The sequence below is a fragment of the Rhipicephalus microplus genome, chromosome 9 (genome assembly GCF_043290135.1).
Source record: "Rhipicephalus microplus isolate Deutch F79 chromosome 9, USDA_Rmic, whole genome shotgun sequence".
NCBI classification, from domain to species: Eukaryota; Metazoa; Arthropoda; class Arachnida; order Ixodida; family Ixodidae; genus Rhipicephalus; species Rhipicephalus microplus.
Window position 1 is genome coordinate 104710735 of NC_134708.1, and position 24142 is coordinate 104734876.

The following is a 24142-nucleotide window of genomic DNA, read 5'->3' on the forward strand; positions in this document are numbered from 1 at the left end:
CCTCAGTACTAACTTTAGTCTCCTGGGCCGCGAGCAAGTCAAGGTCTTTTTCTTGCATCAAGCGTTTCAACTGGTACTGTTTGCGACGCGTTCCTAGACCGCGTACATTCAGCGTACCAATGTGTAAAGACGCAGTCATGCTAGCCATGTTGATGACAAAGATGAAAACTACGATGCTGCGCTTACCGTGTCTCGTATACCGTGCAGTGGGAAAACCGGGGTCTTACGCGTCTAGATCGTGTCCCCGAACCGGCGACGCTGACGCCGACCGGGTTTCGAGGGCATATTTTTTACTCTTAGCGCCCGTGACGCGATGCCACAGACGCTCCGGGCGTTTCAGGTTGCGTTCCGTGCTCTCCACTCGGTAACGCTTGCCGCGTCCCGTGGTCGCTTCCGGAGACTATGTGCCGGCTTCTGGCGTAGCGATCTCGCCACTGGTACCCATATCTTCCACCATCGATTCTTGAATGTCCTGCTGGCCGCCTGTTGCGGCCAACTCCTCGGATTCTTTCGTTGAGTCTTTGCCATCTTGCGTTGTCGCGTCGGCTGTCTCTTCTCCAGTTGCCTGAACCGCGGCGTCGGGTCCCACGGCGTTGCTGCCAGGGGCCACCTTCTCAGCCTCTTCGGCGTCCATTAGATTATCTTGGGCGTCGTCTGTTGGCAGCACGGTCTTCGTAACTCTGGCATAACTCCTGACGCAATCTTGACTTTCATGACCAAACGCTCGGCATACACCACAGCGGGGAGTCTGGCAGTCTCGTCGTATATGTCCTTGCATGTGACACCTTAGGCAAAGCGGTGCCCGACCCGGGGCCACAAGAAGGACGGTGCCCCCTCCAATCTTAAAAAGGTGCGGCAAGTCTTCTAGCACCACGCCTTCCTTCAGTTTCAGTCGCACCACTCTCGTCGTTGATATCGCGTTTTCAAAGCCAGCGACGGTCCAGTTGTCGTTGGAAACCTCCAGAACTTCACCAAACTCACCCAACGCTTGTCGAACGCTCTCATTCGAGACCGCAAAGTCAACCCAGTGGATTTTCACGGTTACATCATGTTGGATAGGGTCGATGATAGCACAGAAGCCACCCTTGACTCGGAGTCCACCTGTTTTGAGTAATGCTTCTTTGTCATCCTTGCTTCGCATCTTCGCCAGCCAGATGTGATTCATCTGGAAGGCTCCAATGCCAATGATCGCCTTGATGAGTCCCGCTTCTTCCAACGGGGCCCGAAAGTCTTCCAACCGGTATGGTCTTTTTTCCAAATCCCCGTGCAGAAACACACACTCTTCCATACTGTCACCCGACGGCAATGTAGGCAACAAAAACCGGTAATCCGATGGTGCAGAAGGGAACCTAACACCGCGGCCAGCAGCGGCCGCCGAAGCACTTCGCACGGAGCGAGCCATCACACGTCCGTCTCCCACCGAAGCCGAACGCAGAGTGATGACGGCAGATCAACTAGCGCGTGTGCGTGGTGTGGAGTTGTGGCGCCAGTATCGTTGTTTCCCTTGTATCTGTCTGTGTAAGGTTCTTCGTATGCCACGGCTACCGCAATCGTAGACTTCGACACCCTGCAGTCATGAATATGAGGCCTGGTGTACTCACAGCACACCCCTGGCGCTTGGACAAAGGAAGGAAGCAACGAGGAGCGAGCGGGAAAGATTTGGTTTGGTATCATTAGCAATGGTTTGGAGAACTCCCCAAACCCCAAACACCGACGCTTCTGGCGACCTGTGCAGCTGGTCACCCTCAGGTCGAATCTCCAACAGGCAGAGGAGCTGTTAGAATGACCTCTTGAGCCAAGTAGAAATGGCTGATCGCAGTAATGCGAACAAGTTGCCGAAACGACGCTGACCTGCAGACAGCCATCGAGATATTGGTATTGTCTTCTCAGCCTGTAAGCGAGGCGCATGCATTCGCGACGCTTCAAAGTGCACAACGAGACGACCGAAATGGCTTCGGTGGAGACAGCCTTCTTGAAGAGATGGCGGCGACAGCATGGTTGACAATCGGCTCTGCGAATTTAGCTTGGCGAGCGGGGTTTCTTTCAATGATGTTGTTAGTACTAGTGTAGCGGCCGGGAATGTCGGCTGCGGGAGGCAGCGAGAAAGGAGACGTGAAGCTGGTTTGGAGTTGCAGGGCAAGACTGTTTATTTCCACTCCGTGCGAGTGACGAGAGTTCCCCTCGACGAGGGAGAGAAGGAGGCACCCCCGCGTTCTTCTACAAGAAAGAGGAAAAGGGGGCCCCCGAGCGAGCAGACGTAGCATGTTGCCGGTGCTAATTCCCGGAGCCGGCCCCGACAACACGTTGTTCCCCGAACACGAAGGAGGAGGCGCTGGCGCCGCGAGTAGGCGCGCTGTCGACGGCCGGCTGCAGACGGGATAGAAAAGAATGCGGTGGTGCTGAGCAGCTTCCGCTACACTAGCATGGGACCCAGCTCACAGCGTTATCGATAGTCCAAGGAAGAGACTACTAGGTGCTGGAGGGGGAGTATCAAGGTTAAGCCGTGGTCAAGGACGTGGACCAAGGAGACTGTTAGTGGCCCCACCAAAAGTGATGTGTGTCCGGTGGTTGGACTTCGAAGTTTAAAGACATTCCCCTATCTTAGGGTGAGGGTAAAAGGGACTCTTGATAAGCAGCAGCAGTGCGCTCATCCGACATCCTTTCACGAATCGCCACAATGAAGGGCGACATCTTCGTCTAGATCTTCGTCTAGATATTCGTCGTGTGCGAAATGCTCGCCTGTACATGTACTGTAAAATAAACCTCTGTACAGGTTTCCTCATCCGTCTCTTCATGGTCGGCGTCTTCCTCACGAGTCCCCGCGGCCGGTAAAGGCAGAGCTCCCACAACTTAACAATGGATAGAGGCTGGGGCATCCCTGTCAAACCCGCGGTTTCAAGGGATTCTAATTTGTGTGCCGTACACCTAATACTAGAGTAGTGGAATATAAATTGAAATGTTGCTCACTTGAAAAAATTCAGGGGCAGGAAAGTGTAGTCTGAAAGGAAATGCAGGCCAAGTACAATGTACCCGTCTGGATAGCGAGTACGAGCGTATTCGGCGATGTCCTGCGTTGGAAAAAAAGATATTTAAAATTAAGTCACGTACGTAGAAGTTACACGTGCACATCATCACTAATAGTACAAGTGCAAAGAAATATTGACAAAGCGTAGCCCTTATGTGACTGTAACGTAGCCGTTTTCCCACGATGTAGAGTGAAGGTGGCTTCTGAGTGAGCATAACCACGTGAAGCTAAGTGGGTAGGGTAACTACGTCCTCGTGGCAGGTTCTATATTCCGGCATGTATGTCTCTATTAGGCAAATTATTGTTTTGCACAGTTAAACACGCAAGTGATATTTTGGTACTTCAAAGCCCAAACCTTTATTTCTTGATTTCTGTGGACATTAGTGGACGTACGAGGCTTAAGATGTTGGATCATTGCCCATCTGTCTGCACAATAGAAAATATGGCAGGTTTACTTTGGCATTTGAACACGACTTGCTGCGAAAATGATGTCTGGCGCATTACAGTGAAACGTGGTAGATTATACCGATGATGCGACTTGTGCGTGTGAGAAAGTCTGATTGATTGATATGTTGGGTTTACCGTCTCAAAACCACCATATGATTATGAGAGACGCCGTAGTGGAGGGCTCCGGAAATTTCGATCACCTGGGGTTCTGTTGACGTGCACCCAAATCTGAGCACACGGGCCTACAACATTTCCACCTCCATTGTGTGAGAGAGTTTAGCGAAAGAGAATGAAGAAGACATAGTTGTGTTGGATTATGTTCACCTGAGTCGCTCTTATTTCATTATATACGGTCATTTGGCGATGTCGATCTACCGCGTGGCTTTCAGTATCTGAAATCACTTGCATACCTAGTTCAACTACTGGTGTCCAGCAATATTGATAAACCTTTTGTAGAAACCTACAAATATTATTATTAACTTTGCCACTTCGTATTTATAGAGACTAAACGAACATTGCGATGGTTGACGCGCACGCATGAAAATGGTTAGGTCGACGCGTGCAACTATTCATAATCTCATCAATTGACGTCAAGTTGTCAAGAATGAGGACATTTTATTATTCCAACGCAGCAGCGTGCTTCTGCCGTACTTCAAATTATTCATAGGTGACGGTACTGGCAGGTATAGCCATATAAATGTTGAAACATTGCAGTTAGGCCAAGCCAACGTGCCGTCGTCAGTCTTCTGCCACAAGCACTACCGAAACACAAAAACTCAGGCATGAGCTCGCCCTTTTGCGATCTCAGAATGAAAAACTAGCCAGCGAACTTGACTCGCTCAGAACCAACCTCACTACTCAGCCCTCGTTGAGCGGCGAAGACGAAAATATAACAGACAGGGAGATTCCTACTACTGTAGAGAGTCGCGTCGCGGCCCTGGAGACCCAGGTGAATGCAATGGAAACACAATTGGCCGACCTCCCCAAAATTATCCACGACACCATCGCGCGTCATAAGAAGACTGTCATCGCACAGGTGACACAAACAGTAACTCACATTATCCAAAAGTGGATACAAGGCAATCCACGCGTCCTTAAGCGCGTAGGGCCCATTAGGGACGTTAATCGCCCCTCAAAATTTAACAGAGTGACTCCAGATGAGTCTGACTTTTCTGAAGACTCCAGCACGTCAGCACAGGGTGCTAGTGAACTGAGTAATCTTAACAACACAACGCCACCCTCCATCTCCGAACATGGCCTCCAACCCTAGGTCGCGAGCCAGATGTCACAGAACGAGCGCTAAAAACGGGTGCGCCGCCAAATTCCTGCGATAACGCGCCCAGAGAGACGCGGCGAGGTCAACGAAAAAAAAGACAAAAGAAAAAACAAGCATCCAAGGCTCCCAGGGTGCGCGACGCCTCTCCTCTCGGAAGTGTGGCTTCGCCGATGAACCTCCTCACCCCACAGCGGTGGCCGAGATAGCCCGCGAAAGTTCCAGAACGAAAGGGGCGTGGTCATACCGAGTTGCCGCGGAGGGCGTTCCAACCGTCTCGCCCTCTTCCCAGCCTTCGCTGCGTATCGCGCCGACGAAATGACGAGAACCGTCTGGAATGTCGCGCGCAAGGTATTTAACCGAGCAGCCGAGATGAGAGATCAGGAGAAGACGGAATTTAGCGCCAGAGTGCGTAGGGATCCCGCCGTGTAGTCGGCGAAGGTTTGTCCGTTGGGACGAAGCAGGAGATGAAGAGGATTTCCACCTGGAGGGTGAAGGCTCGAGCTACAGGCAAGAGAGTGTGTTTACCGCTATCGAGCGAAGACGCGTGGCGACAGCTGCGTGTGTGAAGCTGACGTGTTCGGGCGAAGAAGTTTGAAGCTTGGAGAGTGGCCAATTGAAGACGCGAGGTTTCCTGGAAGAGAAACTTCGAGGGCGCGGAACGACAACAACGCTGGACTTTGAGTGAGTGATTCTCGGAAGAGTATCATTCAGACTTTTGTTCCAAGGACTTTGGACTGAATAGGTTTTATATCTCTTTAGTCTTTAAGTGTCTTGGTTGTTCAATGCATGCGACTGCATTGTAGTGCGTATCGTTGTCTGTGTCCGTTGTTTTGAGTGTGGCTGATTGTACTGTGTAGTACGTTGTTTGATTGGTGACGTATTGTAAGTAACTATTGTGGAGTGTGCATTCTTGTGTGTTGTTTTCGATCTGCCATTTTTGAGAATATAATATTTGTTTTGTTTATCAACTCTCGGCTCTGACTTGTTCTTTGGGCCACAGCCGGCGTCTGCTGGCGCGCCAAAAAGGACCACTTCTAAATTGTCCACGCTTTCGTGGTGCGGTTCGGGGGGCCAATACTTCAGCCCTTGGAATTAGCCCGGCGATCGCCTCCCTAATAAACGGGACAGATGTGACAATTAATCTTGCGTCCGCGACACAGGACCTTTTGGTGCACAGTGTGTCCAAAGTAGTGAGAAAGAGCCTCGAGTTGGGATAGTGCTATCGGAACGATTTTGTGTGTTGTTCGGTGTTCTCGTGACCCAGTGCAGGGAACTGTTCCGATATACTGATTTAGGCAGATATTTTTTGCACGTGGCAAGGTTTTAGTTGCGAGACACAATGGATCTCGAAAAGTTAGTAGCTCTTGGCGAGAAGATGGGTCTTTCTGGCGCCGAACTACGGAAGTGGGTCACCCAGAAGGAAAAAGAAGAAAAAGAGAGGGCCAAAGAAGAAAAGGCAGCTGAGCTGGAAAAAGAAAGGCTGGCGGTCGAAAGAGCCAAAGCGGAAAAAGAAGCTGAGTTGGAACGAGAGAGGTGGGCAGCTGAGAGAGCCAAGGAAGAAAAAACAGCTGAGTTGGAACGAGAGAGGTTGGCAGCTGAGAGGGCGAAGGAAGAAAGAGAGCAACAGTTGAAGTTGGAGCTGGAGAGAGAAAAGCTGGCCGCTGAGAGGGCGAGAGAAGAAAGAGAAGCGGAGATGGCTGAAAGGGAACGGCAGGGGCAGCACGAGATGGAACTCGAGCGGCTCCGGTTGCAACAGCGAAGAGAAACTCCCGTCCAACCTAGAGTTGAAAGCAGCGAACGGGAAGATCATGGCTTCCGCTTGAACCCAATCAAGCTGCTCGTGGCGTTTGATGAAAGGAAGGACGACCTTGACGCGTACCTTCACCGATTTGAGACGATTGCGAAGAGCCAGAATTGGCCGGAACATCAATGGGCAACTGCTTTGAGTACTTGCTTGAGTGGTGAAGCGCTCAGTGTGTACGGTAGGCTGACGCTGACCGATGCAGCCAACTATGCAAAGGTGAAAGCTGCTTTGCTGAAGCGATTTAGATTTACTGTAGAAGGGTTCCGAGACAGATTTCGGACAGGAAAGCCAGCTGATGGTGAGACGGCTACACAGTACGCCGCCCGACTTAGCCATTATTTCGACAGATGGATTGAACTTTCAGGGACAGCGCAGGAGTACGATGAGCTTAGAGAGCTCCTAATTAGAGAACAATTTCTTACTAGTTGCCACCCAAGCCTGTCGCTGTATTTGAAAGAGAGGAAGGCTGAGTCACTTGAAGGAATGCTTGAATTGGCTGATCAATTCTTGGAAGCGCAAGGTGAAACTAATTTGGCCAAGGTCAAGAAGGAGTGTCCCGATGATTCGAAGAAATTGGCTCCAGAAGAAAAGAAGCGTGCACCAGAGAGCATTCCGCGATGTTTTCTGTGCAACCGAGTGAGTCATCGCGCGAAAAACTGTCGAAAGATCTTTACGAGCCCTACGGCAGTAAAATGTTTCAAGTGTGGTCAGACTGGGCACAAAGCAGACGCTTGTCGGAACGGAGTGAGTCAAACTCACCAGGTATCCTGTGTGCAAGTGGCACCGAAATCTGATAATAATGCCGTCCCCGATGGATTCGTAGAGTTGAAGAATGAGGAGAAAATTTCTATTGTGGGTGCTGTAATGTCAAAACCGCCAACCGGTGTTACGAAGGGTATGCCAACGCTGCCTGGAAAGGTTGCAGGCAAGAAGATTACGGTTCTAAGAGACACCGGTAGCTCCACGGTTATTGTGCGGAGAAATTTGGTACGGGAAAGTGAGTTGACAGGCAGAACGAAACCGGTTTGCCTAATTGACCGTACAGTCCGGATGCTTCCCGAAGCAGAAATTGAGGTTGAAACCCCGTACTTCAGCGGGAAGGTTACTGCTTTATGTATGACGACCCCCCTGTACGACCTTGTCATCGGAAACATCGACGGGGCGCGAGGACCGAATGATCCGGAATGTTTGGGAGAAGACCCGAAGATAGAGCCCTCGCCAACCCAGCGACCGCGAGATACAGTGGAGGAGCATCCCGTGACGGATCTCACTAGAGCCCAAGGGGAAGCCGCGGCGCAAGAGACAGTGAGTGAGAAGTTGATCGTGTTGAATGAGTTCGCGGGCCGAGCAGCTGGACGTACGTCGGCACGACCCCAACCGACCGACAGTGTAAGGGAGACGGAGTCGGCCAGCCAGGCCAAATGTAGAGACATGAACAAGCTGGTAAATAAACAAACCGGACCCGTCGAACGTCATGACCCGTTAGCAGGGTCGGAAGTGACAACGATGGCTGAGACGCCGCCTCAGATATCGTCGTTGGAAAAGGCTCGGCGAAAAAGAACAAGAAAAAACAAGAAGAAATCGAGCGAGCACCGCAAGAAAGGACGCAAGCGCACCTCGAAATACACAGGATAAGTGCTGAATTCGAATCAGAATGTGTTTGGCAGTGCTGAGTGCCATATGTTGTGTTAATGTTGTGTTATGCTGTGTCACAAGTGTCGAAGTGTCTGTGCTGTGATGTGATGTATAGTGTCGTATAATTTTTGTAATGAGAGAACTTTGTACGTTTGTATTGTTTGGAATGAGTGATGAAGTGTTGTAGTCGTATACCTGTGGCTATATTTCATGTGTTGTGGAATTGAACTACAATGTAAGATTGTACTGGGCGATCTATTGCGAATGTGACGTGTCATGAGCGACGGACTATGTTACAGTCTTTTAGTGTGTGGGGACTGTTCGCGCTCGTTTTTGTGGTTTTGAATATTATGAGATAATATTCTTAAAGTGGGGGGCAGTGTCACAGAACGAGCGCTAAAAACGGGTGCGCCGCCAAATTCCTGCGATAACGCGCCCGGAGAGACGCGGCGAGGTCAACGAAAAAAAAAGACAAAAGAAAAAACAAGCATCCAAGGCTCCCCGGGCGCGCGACGCCTCTCCTCTCGGAAGCGTGGCTTCGCCGATGAACCTCCTCACCCCAACGCGGTGGCCGAGATAGCCCGTGAAAGTTCCAGAACGAAAGGGGCGTGGTCATACCGAGTTGCCGCGGAGGGCGTTCCAACCGTCTCGCCCTCTTCCCAGCCTTCGCTGCGTATCGCGCCGACGAAATGACGAGAACCGTCTGGAATGTCGCGCGCAAGGTATTTAACCGAGCAGCCGAGATGAGAGATCAGGAGAAGACGGAATTTAGCGCCAGAGTGCGTAGGGATCCCGCCGTGTAGTCGGCGAAGGTTTGTCCGTTGGGACGAAGCAGGAGATGAAGAGGATTTCCACCTGCTGGGTGAAGGCTCGAGCTACAGGCAAGAGAGTGTGTTTACCGCTATCGAGCGAAGACGCGTGGCGACAGCTGCGTGTGTGAAGCTGACGTGTTCGGGCGAAGAAGTTTGAAGCTTGGAGAGTGGCCAATTGAAGACGCGAGGTTTCCTGGAAGAGAAACTTCGAGGGCGCGGAACGACAACAACGCTGGACTTTGAGTGAGTGATTCTCGGAAGAGTATCATTCAGACTTTTGTTCCAAGGACTTTGGACTGAATAGGTTTTATATCTCTTTAGTCTTTAAGTGTCTTGGTTGTTCAATGCATGCGACTGCATTGTAGTGCGTATCGTTGTCTGTGTCCGTTGTTTTGAGTGTGGCTGATTGTACTGTGTAGTACGTTGTTTGATTGGTGACGTATTGTATGTAACTATTGTGGAGTGTGCATTCTTGTGTGTTGTTTTCGATCTGCCATTTTTGAGAATATAATATTTGTTTTGTTTATCCACTCTCGGCTCTGACTTGTTCTTTGGGCCACAGCCGGCGTCTGCTGGCGCGCCAAGAAGGACCACTTCTAAATTGTCCACGCTTTCGTGGTGCGGTTCGGGGGGCCAATACTTCAGCCCTTGGAATTAGCCCGGCGATCGCCTCCCTAATAAACGGGACAGATGTGACACCAGAGCAACTCAGCCGTTGTTACTAACACAGTGGAACTGCAGAGGTCTCAAGAACCACAAGAAGCGGGCTCATTTCCGCCTCTATCTTGAGACCTTTCAGTTCCTCGTTGCCGTGGTTGCCCTTCAGGAACCCGGCACGGACGTCAAACTCACAAATTACACTACATTTCAACACAACCCGGAGACATGTATACTTGTTCACAAGCAATATACCGCCCAGAAAGTCACACTCCCCACAACACTGCCTTTCCCCTACACGATGGTGTCGGTGCTGCCTATAAGGCGATCTGACCCACCTGTTCATATTTTAAACATTTACTGTCCCCCAAAGCTTAAGAACGTCACGTTCAGTGCAACTTTCACACAAGCTATGCAGGTGGCAGGAAGGGACCCCCTCCTGATCGTCGGCGACTTCAATGCCCCAAGCAGGTTATGGGGTTACCCACGAGAGGACACGCGTGGAAGGAAGCTTGCGAAACTTCTTTGTACACTTGGACTCACCCTCCACACTGATCCCGCCAGCCCAACAAGTGTAGGCGACTCTGTTCAACGAGATACTCGCCCGGACCTCACAATTACACGCAACATACGCCATGCCGACTGGCTGAACACACAGGACACTCTCGGTAGTGATCATTCTGTATTAAACACAACCGTGTACATGCGTCCCTTAAAACGCCCACTTACACTAGCTCATATCCCAGACTGGACAACTTTCCGCTCCACTCTACCTATTGTAGACCCTCTCCAGTCGGGATACGACACCTGGTCTAAATCACTGACGTATACACTGAAACAACACCAACGGCTGATACAGCTCACGGAAACTCCAACGGACGTGGAGTTTCCACCTCCTCCATCTCCTCCATCTCCTCCATCTCATCCACCTCCTCCATCTTTGGCAGGCCCACCGCAGCCTCACCAAACGATGGAAAAAACAGAAACATAACAGACGCCTCAAGAAACGCATCCTAGAACTCATGGAGCAAGCTGCGGAATATGCTGCTCAGCTAGCCGACACTAACTGGGTGGACAGGTGCAACACGGCTGCACGCCAGATGTCTGGTCGCAACACGTGGCGCCTGTTTCGCGCTCTCGTCGATCCAACACAAACACGCACGGAAACTCAATGTCACTTACATAGGGTCATGCACAACTTTACAGGAACGACAACACAGCTGGCAAACACGCTCAGGGACCGATACCTGTGCACCACCAAGGACCCCGAGACGGCCGCATACTCCTACGCAGGCAAAAAGAACACGCAGTTGGACACCCCGTTCCAGCTCCACGACCTCCAGGCAGCCTTACGCAAGATGAAGCGTGGCACTGCACCAGGGCGTGACCAGGTTACGGTCAAACTGTTGGCCAACCTTCCCGACGCAGCCTACGCCACGCTCCTCAAATACATCAATAGCATTTGGGACGGAGAAACTCCTCTCCCTCTTGAATGGAAATCAGCTCTCGTGACCTTCATCCCGAAGGCAGGTAAACCTATTGACGTGGAGAACCTTCGCCCCATCTCCCTTACGTCTTGTGTCGGCAAGCTGATGGAAACGATGGTGCGCGACAGACTCTCCGAGTTTCTAGAAACACAGCACACTTTTGCGGACACCATGTTTGGATTCCGCCCACAGAAGTCAGCCCAGGATATACTTCTACAGCTCCACCATGACATATTAAATCCTGTTGAATGCCCCCACAATGACAAGGTAGTCCTGGCCTTGGATCTTAAAGGGGCATTCGACAACGTGAAGCATGAGGTAATCCTTGACCACCTCAGTCAGACCAACTGTGGTTATAAAACATTCAATTATGTTACACAGTTTCTTACAGACCGTCACGCCTACATACGCATACAAGATGAGGAACATGGGCCTTACGTCATCGGCTCGAGGGGAACTCCTCAAGGCGCGGTTCTCTCTCCCCTCCTATTTAATATAGCCATGCTTCATCTTCCCCCCAAAGTGGCTTCTTTACCAGGGATACATCACGCTCTTTACGCGGATGATATCACGATCTGGGCCACGCAAGGTAACCTGGGTCACATGGAGTCATGCCTGCAAGCAGCAGCGACTGTAGTCGACGACTACGCAACCTACTGCGGACCCCAGAGTGCCTCGGCTAAGTCAGAATTTGTGCACGTACGTCCCTCCCCTCAGGACACAACTCAGCTCTATATCAGCCTTCCCTCGGGACCGATCCGTGAGGCCAAGGAGATCCACGTCCTTCGCCTCTTCATACACCACCAACGCAAGGCCGACACCAAAATAGCCAAACTTCGCACGGTGGGAGACCAGGTGGGCCGTATGGTCCGCCGGGTCTCCAACAAGCGGGGCGGATTACGAAGCAGGGATGCAATGCGGCTTGCCCATGCTTTCGTAACGAGTAAAATACTCTACTCGACTCCCTACTTGCACCTACGCAAACACGAGGATGATCAACTCGAGGTCATCCACCGTAAAGTTATCAAGCGGGCTCTCGACCTCCCTATCACCACGTCCAACCAGAAACTTCTGGCCCTAGGCGTGGTGAATACCTACCGGGAACTTCGAGAAGCCCACCTCGTTAACCAATACACGCGCCTTGCACAGACCCATTCCGGTCGCCGCCTCTTGGACCGAATACACATCAAACACGATTACTATATCGAGGAAAGGGTGAGAGTGCCAGAACCTTGGAGACGCGCCCTCCGGGTCCGACCCCTTCCCCGCAACATGTCCAAAGAAAACCACAGTGGTCGCCTCCAGGCGCGCGCGGAAGCGTTGCAGCGACACTTTGGTCAAGAGGAACACGTGTGCTACGTGGACGTTGCCGGCCCGCACCATGGGGGGTGGTATACTGCGGCAGTCATACACAACGCAAACACCGTAAACGGGCTTACTTTGAAAGCCTACAGAGCAACACACGCGGAGGAGATTGCCATCGCTCTGGCTCTCACCTATCCCTCTTCTAAACATATCATCACCGACTCACGAGGGGCCTGTCGGAACTATCAGCTAGGGTGGGCTTCACCGCTTGCTCAGCGCATACTGGAACCTAGCTGCCGATACGTTAATCCAACTCCGCGAAATCTGGTTTGGGCACCCGGTCACCAAGGACTCAGGGGTAACGAACAGGCCGATCAGGCCGCCCGCGCACTGTCTTCCCGGGCTATCTCCCTGTCTTTGGAAGCCTACTCGCAATCAGACAATTCGGCCTTTTCATTCAAAGATATTACCAATTACTACAAGGAGGAGCACCTGCGCTATCCAGACCCTTGTAAGGGACTGCATGGCGCTGACGAGCGCCTCCTTTTAAAACTGTTTACCAATACTGCACTGTGCCCGGCGGTGCTAAAACATTTCAATTCATCCTTTGATGGCACGTGCCAGTTCTGTGGTGAGGTGGCTGACACCTTTCACATCGTCTGGGCGTGCCAGTCTAATCCATCTATCCCCCCCAACCCCAATCCCACGAGAGAGGACTGGGAGGCGGCCCTGCTCGGCTGTCAAGACCTGAAGGCCCAAGAGGCTCTGGTTCAACGGGCGCGAGTGGCGTTGCTTGCCAATGGAGCCCTGGAATAGGGGTTCCACCTAGTGCTGTGAGGGTAGGAGGCCAATAAGGCCCCAACCCAATCACCTCTCTGTAACCATTTAATGGTTATTAAATGTTTTCACCACCACCCACCGTCATCAGAGACCGAACGTGCAACCATCTAACTCACTGGTCAAAATCGTCAGCCGTGGCAACGGCTGCCGTAGCTCAATCGGTACAGTATCGGACACCTAATCCTAAGCTTGCACGTTCCGTCCATGCCTATGGTGAGTTGTCGCTTTGTTAAGCGAAATTTATTCCCAGTTATGAGGCAATTTTTCAGAAGTACTTTGCCTATACCTTTCCTATTTTCCTTGACGGCTGGTTTTCATTAGCTTGGCATCTAATAAACCTAAAAAGAAGCCTCTAAAAGCCGTTTCTTTCACCAGTTTCCAAATTATGTGTGTTGAAAGTGCTCGTGGTGCACCCACATTTCAAAACAAAGCAAATTAGCAATATATTTTATTGCATCGTCAAATAGTTTTTCACTAATTTTTGAGTATTCACTCCCTATGCAGCCCAGGTGGCTAAATATTAAAAGAACAAGACGCTGATATAGTAAAAGCTCCGTCTGATATGTGGTGTTTAACGTCCCAAAACCACCATATGATTATGAGAGACGCTGTAGTGGAGGACTCCGGAAATTTTGACCACCTGGGGTTCTTTGACGTGCACCCAAATCTGAGCACACGAGCCTACAACATTTCCGCCTCAATCAGAAATGCAGCCACCGCAGCCGGGATTTGAACCCGCTACCTTCGGGTCAGCAACGAGTACCTTAGCCACTAGACCACCACGGCGGGGTCTCCGTCTGTTATTAGTAAACTAGCACGCTGTTCAAACTTTTGTGGGATTATTGAAGCTAGAAAAATAATAAAATGAGTAAGTCTGGCTTTAAACTTCACTGTCTTTGAAGCCAATGGGTTCTCATTCCACTAATATTATCACTTTTATTATGTTCAGTCATAACAGCACTAGAAGAGGCACTTAGGCTAGTCGGTGGCTCATCGTTGTCAAAGAAAAGCAGCGCTAAAGGTGAGGGCTACGAAAGACGCGTGAGGGCTACGGAAGACGCGACACAGCCAACAAATCAAAACTAAGAATTTATTGGAAGGCACGAGCACTCATATATAAACCGGCCGACCTAGTCACTGGAAACACCATTGCACCTCTGCAGAAGAGTTTCAGGACTGTTTTTCATTCCCATTTATAACACACATTTAAAACTTGTTGGCAAATAATGATAGAAATATCAGGGGTCAGCATTCGAAACCCGCCATATATTTATGAGATACACCGTAGTTTAGCATGCCGTAAATTTTTGGCGTCCGACGTCCTTTCACGTCCACCCAAATCTGAGTTTGTGACAAAGTAGCAACTCGAATACTTGAGTGAGTGCTATAATCACTCGAAAGTCAAAGCAATTGCTTAGAATGGTGTGGTCGCCGCTCAGTACAGTCTCACCTTAGGTTACATAATTTTGGTATTAGTTCTATGGTGATATAAACAGTGATTGCGCACGATTACTATTTGCGAATGTTTGTTTGAAATAGATGAGAAATTGGAGAATAAGGGGTTCTCGTAAATATGAGTACCTCGCTTTTTGAAATATAATAAAAGAGGTATTCGAGATATATTTGTAATTTGTATTTACTATGATAACTATTTCATTGGTGTTTGGTTAGCGTCTAAACTTTATTACTGGCAGCCTCCTAAACGAGACTCACTTCACACAAAGTGGTTGTTAATATATACCCTCAGAACGATCAGGCCTTCCGATAATCGAGTGCTATCGAAGTCGGAGTGTCCGACCAGGTCCAGCATGCCGAAGTGCTTGACTCCCATGGCGAGCAGCTTGTCGAGACCATCGTGCAGGAGGCCATGGTTGACGTCAGCGGACAGCTCACCACTTCTGCTCAAACGAAAAAGTGCTGCTTAAGCAGTCATAGCAGAGAAGTTACTGAGAAGTATCTTTTAAACAGCACTGCAATAACTTTAGTATGCTAGCCTTAAATGCCTTAACAAATGCGAAAGCTGACGGGCGCCTCACGTCTGCGTACAACTGTGGCGGCGCTAAGGTGATAAGGCGTAAAATCGTCCTCACGTGAGGACGTCCTTCTATGTTGTAAAAAACCGCAAAATATTGTCCAACCATAAGAAGGCCCTCATGGCGTCACTGTGATAAGCACGAAAGGACGATACCGCCTGTTGTAATCACAAGGCATCATTATCACGTCTAGGTCCCAAATGCAGTGCGAAAGAATGCAATATGCATAGGCATGATATCGGCGTCGATCCAGGAGGCACTGAAAAACGAAGTAGGCTTTTGATAGCTTTGGGAAGTTAGTGTAAGTTGAGACTCCAGGTGCAGTAAATGGACTCAGAAGAAAAAGAAGATGGTTCTTCAAGTCGACTCCGACCTGTGCATAAATAGCTGTGAATTTCAAAAGCAAATTTTGCGTTCACCATTTCCTCTTCCTCCTCAGTTTCCATTGAATATTATTATTTGGGTTTTGATTGATTGATTGATTGATTGATTCATTGATTAATTGATATGTGGGGCTTAACGTCCCAAAACCACCATATGATTATGAGTGACGCTGTGGTGGAGAGCTCCGGAAAGTTTGACCACCTGGGCTTCATTAACGTGTACCCAAATCTGAGCACACGGGCCTACAACATTTCCACCTCCACCTGAAATGCAGCCGCCAAAGCTGGAATTCGATCCCGTGGCCTGCGGGTCAGCAACAGAGTACCTTAGTCACTATACCACCGGGGTGGGGCAGTATTTATGGTTCTACGTTTCAAAACCGCGACGTGAGTATGAAATACGCCGTAGTGGAGGGCTCCGGAAAGTTCGACAATCTGATGTTTTTTTACCAAGCCCTGACTACGCACAGTACTCGGGCCTCTACAACGTCGCCTCCATCAAAAGGCGACCAACATGGCTATGATACGCGAACTTCGGTGAAGTAGTCAAGCCACATTTTCACTGAGATGGATGTATTCTTCAACCTTCTTCGGATTTCTTGTTACAACTGTGGTTGCCTCAAATATTCTCTCCGTGAAATCTGCCTGAATCTATGCATAAATAGTTGTGGTAAATTGAGCTAAGTGGTTGAGAATAAACCAACCAGTTATAGTGCCGTCTACGGCACCCACAGCATTTATGTTGTCGGTAGCCTTTATATGTAAACGTTGAATGATGTCCTTAGCCAATCTGATACACCTAGCCGCTACTGGGTACTAGGACTCACTCTTCGAGTTAAGATGCCACGAAGCAGTCATAACTCAATCGAATCGAACATCCATCGAACCGGTCACGACACGAGAAGTAAAGTAAACCATAAAGAGAATGCAAATAGCCAAAGAAAGCCACTTGTAAATAATATGTATACCGCATCAGACCTACAAAAAAAATGGTGAAGAGACTGCTAGAAAAAGTGACCTGGAAGGGGAGGGTATCATAATCTTCGGGAAATGTGGACATCTTGTTAAGCCATAAAAAAGGGGAGGTCAAGACTTTGAATATTACCAGGCTGATCAGCGCACTCTCCATTGTGTACAAGCTATTTACAAAATGTTCGTTAAATATATTCGAGTTAATTCAACCAAAAGACGAAGCACAATTTCGTGCAGGTTATTTAGCAATTGACATTATTCGTATTTTTCATCATGTGTAAGAAAAATGCGGGGAATAGAACGCCCATTATGGATTACCAGAAGGCATTTAATTCGTTCGAAATATCAATGGTCCTATCGGCACTACGTAATGGGGCCATCGACGTAGCCTTCATAAGCGAACTGCAGGAACTATACAGTAGATATACAGCTATCAGAGTGCGTCATAAAGAAAGCGTCAGAATCGCAATAAAGAAGAGTGTAATGCAGCAAGACACAATAACATCAATGCTATTTAACGCGTGTTTACTGGAAGTTTTCATTGCCCTAGAATGAAAAAGTTAGGGTCAAGAATTAATGGTGAGTACCTCGTAACCTGCGTCTGGCAGATGACATTGCATTGATGAAAGACTAAGGTAACGAATTGCAGCTCTTGATTGACAAACTGAACAGAGAAAACAGAAAGGTACCTCTGAAAATCAATATGCATAAAAGTAAAGCAACATGGAACAGTCTGCGCAGAAAACAGCGCTTTCTTATAGGTGGCGAGGCAATGTGAATTGTAAAAGAATATGCTTACTTTTGACTGGTATTCAACGCGGAGTCGAACAATGCAAGTGAAGTAATTAAAACTAAGAAGGGGTGCCCCGCTTTCGGCAAGCATTGTCAAATCACGAATAATGGTTTACCATTATATCAGATTTGGGCGCACGTTAAAAAATCCCAGGTGGTTGAAATTTTTGGAGCCCTCGGCTACAGTGTCTCTCGTAATCAAATTCGGTCTTTAGACGTTAAACAACACATATCAATCAACTTAGCACTATCTCTCAATACGAACATATATAACAGCTTCTTTTTGCCGGTACTTACTAACGGAGCAGTTACCTTGATGCCCACAGAAAGGATTTTCCTCAATTTGAAAACGACGCAGCCAGCGACGAAAAATAGACAATAGGTACAACCTTAAAAGACAGGACGAGGGCACAGTGGGTCAGGGAACAAGCGACGTTTAAGGATATTTTAGTTGTAACGAGGATTAGATATGGGCCGGTTACGTAGCGCGTTGGCAGGATAACCGCAGGAAGGGTAACTGACTACCTTCTATAAAAGGGGAAACTATTAAGGTCGAGACTGAAAGCTATGTCGACCGAGATGATATTGAAAATTTCGCAGTTATAACATGGCAGCAGCAGCCGCAATACCGGCTTGATTGGATATTCATGGGAAAGGCTTTGCGCTGCTGAGGGCATAGTCAGTATATTGATGATGATGATGATGTGAGTACTGTGCATTTAAATCTATTACACAGTTACTGGTTAGCAAAGTTCACAGACAAGCTGTAACACTCGGTTATTCTTTCTTCTTTCAACTTACTCTGGAGAGTAGGAGGCCCCAATGCTGGTATGCTGCATGCTTCTCGCGAGCTCAAAAAAGTGGTCCAAACCCGTGTCATTCCACTCGAGTGGCTTGTTCTTCACGTAGAACGACTCGTAGAAGATAATGTCACATAGGCCGTCCGCCGGCAACAAGGTGGACTCCTTGAAATTGACGCTCACAGTACAGATGAACAGACCTCGCTGGCCCAGTGGACTCCTTGTGGGAACTGAAATAAGATGGTGGTATAAAGGAGTTGTAACAACTGTATCTCTACAAACTGCAAACAGAGCAGGAAGCAGAGTCAAAGGCAAATTCAAGATAATAATAGATCTATCTGAAGTTTTAAATTTCGATTACCGCTTATGAATACGAGTAACATGGTAGTGGAGAGCGCTTTATATTTTGAGCATGTGGTCTTCCTTAGCGTGCACTACCATCACGAAAGCATCGGGACTCTTATTTCACCTTCACAGAAACGGCATCATCGAAGCCGTGTTCGAATATTTGATACTTGAACCAGCAGCCGATCACCTAACCACTGTGCTACCATGACGGACGCTCCAGCCTCAGTATACATCAGCTTCTTCTTGTGCAGTCCCTCAGCAGTGGCAGACTGCAAGTCGCCAACAGGAAAGGAAACATCAGGAGAAATTGCAGATATGTACGAAGTTGTTTCTTGATGTTGACTTGCTATAAGACTTCAAAATTCAAACATATTCTAGCCACGCGGAATAAGAGAACGTGAGCAAAAGGGTCGCCGTAGCTATCACCAGAATAAAAAGCATCAGCAAACGTTCTGTTTCTTGAGTGACACAAAAGTAATCACCTACACTCCTATGCTTGTTACCTCGCTGCCATACAGCTTTTTTAGCTTCATTAACTCTATTGTTTTCTTGTTTTCTTCTTATCTCCAAGCTCGCGCAAAGAAGCTTGAGTGTGCGCACATGCGCCTTATTTTACTCATACTTCGTATTCTTAGTAATTACGATTCAAAAACCATTCCAGTGAAACAGGAGCGCCAAACAGGTGATGACTCGTAACTTAGTTTTGTATTGGTTTGAACCCCTCTCAATAAGGCGTGCCGAGCGGACCGTAGACATGGCTGCATTCGAGGAGCAACAGTGGGAACGTACCCCCATTATCCACCTTAACTCATCCCATTATTATGACGACCTCACCAAACACTTGCATAGACCATTTCCTTGAGAAGCGGGCATTGTTGCATCAAGTTGAACAGTCGCCTTCTCTCCGAATGCATTGCATAACATCGACTCCCAAGATACGTGGGAGCCGAATTTTTTCAAAGAAGTTTTAAGACTTACGGTTTAGGATACAATAATTGACTGCCACGTAGGGTTTCATTCCAGCTCTCAGCATAAGTTTTTACAGGTTTTTCTAAGGCCCCGATACCTTTGAAACCATACAATATGCTTCCAACGCCAGTGCATTTAAGTTAACCTGTTAATGCATCTTATAAATTTGTACAGATCATAAAGAAATTTTGAAACACAGTAGGTGACTCTAGCCCCTATCTGCAGTCGCATAAGGCCATGGCTGATTCCTTACAAAAAACGTGCGTCGATATCGATACCCGTGTAGTTTCTTAACGTGAATGAGAGCAACAACTTGCGCACAATCGCACCGGTTACTCTCGAACAGCGTTGGTTAAATTTTGACTCTTTTTGCCTCTAATACTCGCCATGTAAATGATAATGCGGGCCGCTACGCTAAATTATCAATAACGATGGCTCGTGAAGTGCACGTATTGTTAATTGGCTGGTCTTAATTGATGCTGCAAATGAATCACTATCTACTGCCCTTAAGAAAATTTGTATGGTTTGTTTCTCACTTGTTGTGCCTGCCGACATTGGCTTTAAGAACCGGCAGGCAAAAATACTCTGGAGTAATACTCACTCAGTGTCATACTAAACTTGCTGATAAGACGAGTGGCTCAAGACGAGTTTGTAGCGCATTTTCAAGAAACTACACAGCAGCGAACATTGTACTAATAAAACAGAAGGAATCAAGAACAAGCGCTGGCTTGCACCCTTGTGAAATACCGCAAAAGAATACGACACTAAAAGAACAACACAGCAGCGGTATTCATGATAAGGTAACGATGAAACACAAAAACAGGAAACACGGGCGATGAGGAAGACAAAAAGTTTTATTCAACATCAATGTTCATGTCTTTGTATTTCGGCCGTCGTATTACCACGACCCCTTACGACCTGACCAATATACATACGATCGCTACAAGACAGGTGCTCATCCCGTGTCGTTCTTCTCTAGTGGTTCTTTTTTTTTGCACCGTTTTTATCATGACGGTAAACTCTATAGCGCATTTCTACCATGTTTCAAGTGAGAACACTGCCGCAGAGTTTCGGACCAAGTAATACTTACCTTTTCTAAAATGCGAAACGCGCAATCATCATCCCTTTCATGATACTTCAAGCAATTTGTGACCGGGATGATGTCCCTGTTGGGGCGGCTGCATTTAATATGAAGGCAAATATGTCTTAGACCCATGTACTCAGCTCATGTACTCTTAGGATCATGTACTCTTAGGCCCATGTACTCAGGTTAAGCATTCCCAATTGTTCGAAATCTCTGGAGCCCAAAACTAGGGCGTCTATCATATTCATATTCTGGCTTCTTCGGCGTGAAATTTCACATTATATTAATTTGGAGCGCTCACCTTTTGGCGTGTCCGTAGTATACGTGCTCTTGGAGTAGCGGGGTGTGTCCGTCACATCCGAGGCATTCGTGGTCGCCAGAGGCGTACTCGTTGAAAGCGTCCCAGTTTTGCTTTTTGTCTGTGTGCTCTCGCCTGTCTCTGTGCTGTCACTCGTCTCAGTTTTGCTTTTTGTCTGTGTGCTCTCACCTGTCTCTGTGCCGTCGCTCGTCTCAGTTTTGCTTTCTGTCTCTGCGCTCTCGCTTGAAGTCGGCCGTTCTGTCTGGACAGGTTCTGGAGGTATGGTAGGTTGAGGTGAAATGAGACCCCAGGCAAAATGCAACATTTTAATTTGTCTGGCCTCTGTCCCCAATACAAAAGCTACTTTTCTGTGTTTCTCTTTTTCGGCTATAACTTCCGACCATAGTGTACGTTTTCTTGTGTAAACGTTGATCATTGCTCAGAGCGTTCACGCCGAAATAATTAGGCGGCTGCTATCAGTGTGTTAGTGACCCGTCAAGTAAGAGCGAAATTCTGCTCGGCCACAATTTCGAATCCATTCATAAAGGTACTCCTGCGTCAGTACAGCTACGTAAAAATTTGATTCACGACTTCAGACTACAGAATACGGAACACTAATAGTCTAGTTCGTTTGGCTCCCAGAGACAAAACGGAATTTGTTTTTATATATACGGCATGTGAGACCTCAAAACGCCTCAAAAAGGCATCTATTTGCCTTAGACAGTATCATAATGAGTAAGGCGTTTGCCTACACTGATTACATATCATATTTATTTGTTTAGGACGGTTCGTACATACAAGAGATTATCATATCGAGCTTCCTGAGAAGAAAACGACATTAAAACACTGATTGCGGTTCGGGGCATAACTTCCTCTATCCGCGCTGCATCAAGGTTTTTCGGTGTCCACAAGGATTCTCTCAAAAGACACATAAAAATAAGAAAGTCAGGTAAGTCAAGTCCTTTGAAAACACGTGTTTGGAATGAGGTTTAACAAAGTTTTTATAGTCGCCCCATTGAAAAAAACAAGCGTTTGAAATTGTGAATCTGGCACAATTTTAAATCCTTTGTCTCAGAAAACTAGGCGAAGTTACAAGCCATGAAACTCCTGAGCAGTTTTGCAAAAAAAAACCGCAAAAACGAGTGAAAAAAATACGTCAAAGATTATATAGCCTTCACTTGTTGAATAATACATTGAAATACAAGTGTTCAACAAAATTCAACATTAGCTTAAAGAGAAAGTAGTGGTATTTGATGTTCGAGGAGTTTCAGAGCAACACACCATCGCGTTCTCTCTAGATTCAATGCACGGAGTCGAAAGACTGGTCTCGCGAGGACTGCGTAGGGGTCCACAAAGCCAACTTCAATTTTTTTCTATCGCAAAACTTATAGAATAGCTTTTTTCTCCACAGTCTCGTGTTGCCCCACGCAGTGTCTAGTTTTGCCCCGCAGTTTGGGGTAAAGTGAGGCATGTGGAGTATTTCTATTTAATTTTAATATATTGTCGCGAGAGGAAACGATACACAGAAACTCGAAGTGGACGACTGTTTACTAAGCCACAGCAGCCATACTCTTCTACCACTAACACAGCGTGGCATCACCCTATTCCCCAAGAAAAAAAAAAAGAAGCATCGAATGAATGCCACGGCTCCAAAACACAACGCAAGGTAGTAAAAAATGCCTGTGTCCATTGAAAAAAAGGAAGGAGGTGGAAAAGATAGAAACGAGAAAGAAATGTACAATTGTCTTGAAGGCAAGTGCCACATCTCAAAGTTCTTGACTGGCAGTCAATGCGAATAGTAAGACTTCATCCTGAGACGTGAACCACATCCGAGGAGCGTGGTCTACGAAAATGGCGGGACGTGTCTGCTGGGACAACTTCGTAGTTAACTTCCCTGAGGCGATGAAGAACTCGGTAGGGTCCGAAGTACCAACAAAACAATTTTTTCGGAGCGTCCACGTTGACGTACAGGAGTCCAAACCCAGACCTCTTCAGCTATTATTCAGAGTTTCGCTTCCAAATTTGTTCGCTTCTTCTACGTAGATTTTTCGGCCACTGTTGGCGTGGTAACCAGATTTCGTGCAAGAAGTTATATCACGTTGACACGCCACCTCATGGTTTTCTTGCGCTATTGGTGAAATAGGCGAGTGCGAATCTTTTTTTATACCAGAACTATTTTTAGTATATTGGCCCGGCTGGTATACTTCCGTACTGTACAATTTTGAGGCCCCCAGTTCAAGCAAAAGCCGAAATAAATACATTTTATTGTACGCATCAAGAAAACTGTAACTTGCCCCGCCGCGGTGGTCTAGTGGCTAAGGTACTCGGCTGCTGACCCGCAGGGCGCGGGTTCGAATCCCGGCTGCGGCGGCTGCATTTCCGATGGAGGCGGAAATGTTGTAGGCCCGTGTGCTCAGATTTGGGTGCACGTTAAAGAACCCCAGGTGGTCTAAATTTCCGGAGCCCTCCACTACGGCGTCTCTCATAATCATATAGTGGTTTTGGGACGTTAAACCCCACATATCAATCATCAATCAAAACTGTAACTTGTCTACACAAAATTGCGCGCACGGCAACGGGTAATTTCAATTGAAGTGACAGGTGCATTATTTATTTACATGTTTTTTTAGTAGGATAAGGGCAACAAACAGCATAAAGTGCCTGAGACAGACTGATCGGTGTATCAATAGGACAGCTGATGTTGGTCGAAGGTGCCTTGTCATCATGTTAGATTTAGGGTAGGTAATGTGTACGTCATGTCCCGTGGTATCACGTGCTCCTCTTGGTATTCGACATCTGAAAGATGAACTATGAAGAAGGAAAATTTAGCCTTGCCCGTTTTGAAGAAAAGGTTGTACAAAATGAACAAATCATTTTGCGAACTATTCACTTTGCATTTAATCTGTCTTCGCGTCAATGCGTTCATCCGTCCGTCCGTTCGCCCTTCTGTCTGTCTGTCTGTTCATGTGTCGCTCTGTCGGTCTGTTCGCCTGTGCGTCCATCATACACCACATACACCACAAGGGGGGGGGGGGGTGAGGATCCCTTCTCATGCGGCAAGTACTACGTAGGGCAGACTGGTCGATGCGTCAATGACAGAATGAAGGAGCACGCAGATAATTTGAACAAGGACATAGTTGCATGACCTTCTGCGCAATGAGAATCGTGCATTTTT

The 24142-nt window shown here is 47.8% G+C and overlaps 1 protein-coding gene across 1 annotated transcript in view; it reads right to left on the reverse strand.

Moving 5' to 3' along the window:
* LOC142772320 (uncharacterized) overlaps positions 1-24142 on the reverse strand; it is a 112383-nt gene that overhangs the window by 70634 nt on the left and 17607 nt on the right. The window contains exons 6-9 of the mRNA XM_075874520.1: positions 20971-21240; positions 18270-18498; positions 15030-15186; positions 2968-3068 (exon numbers count right to left, since the gene is read on the reverse strand). Coding sequence (XP_075730635.1) covers positions 2968-3068; positions 15030-15186; positions 18270-18498; positions 20971-21240 — 757 coding nt within the window. The remainder of the gene's footprint in view (positions 1-2967; positions 3069-15029; positions 15187-18269; positions 18499-20970; positions 21241-24142) is intronic.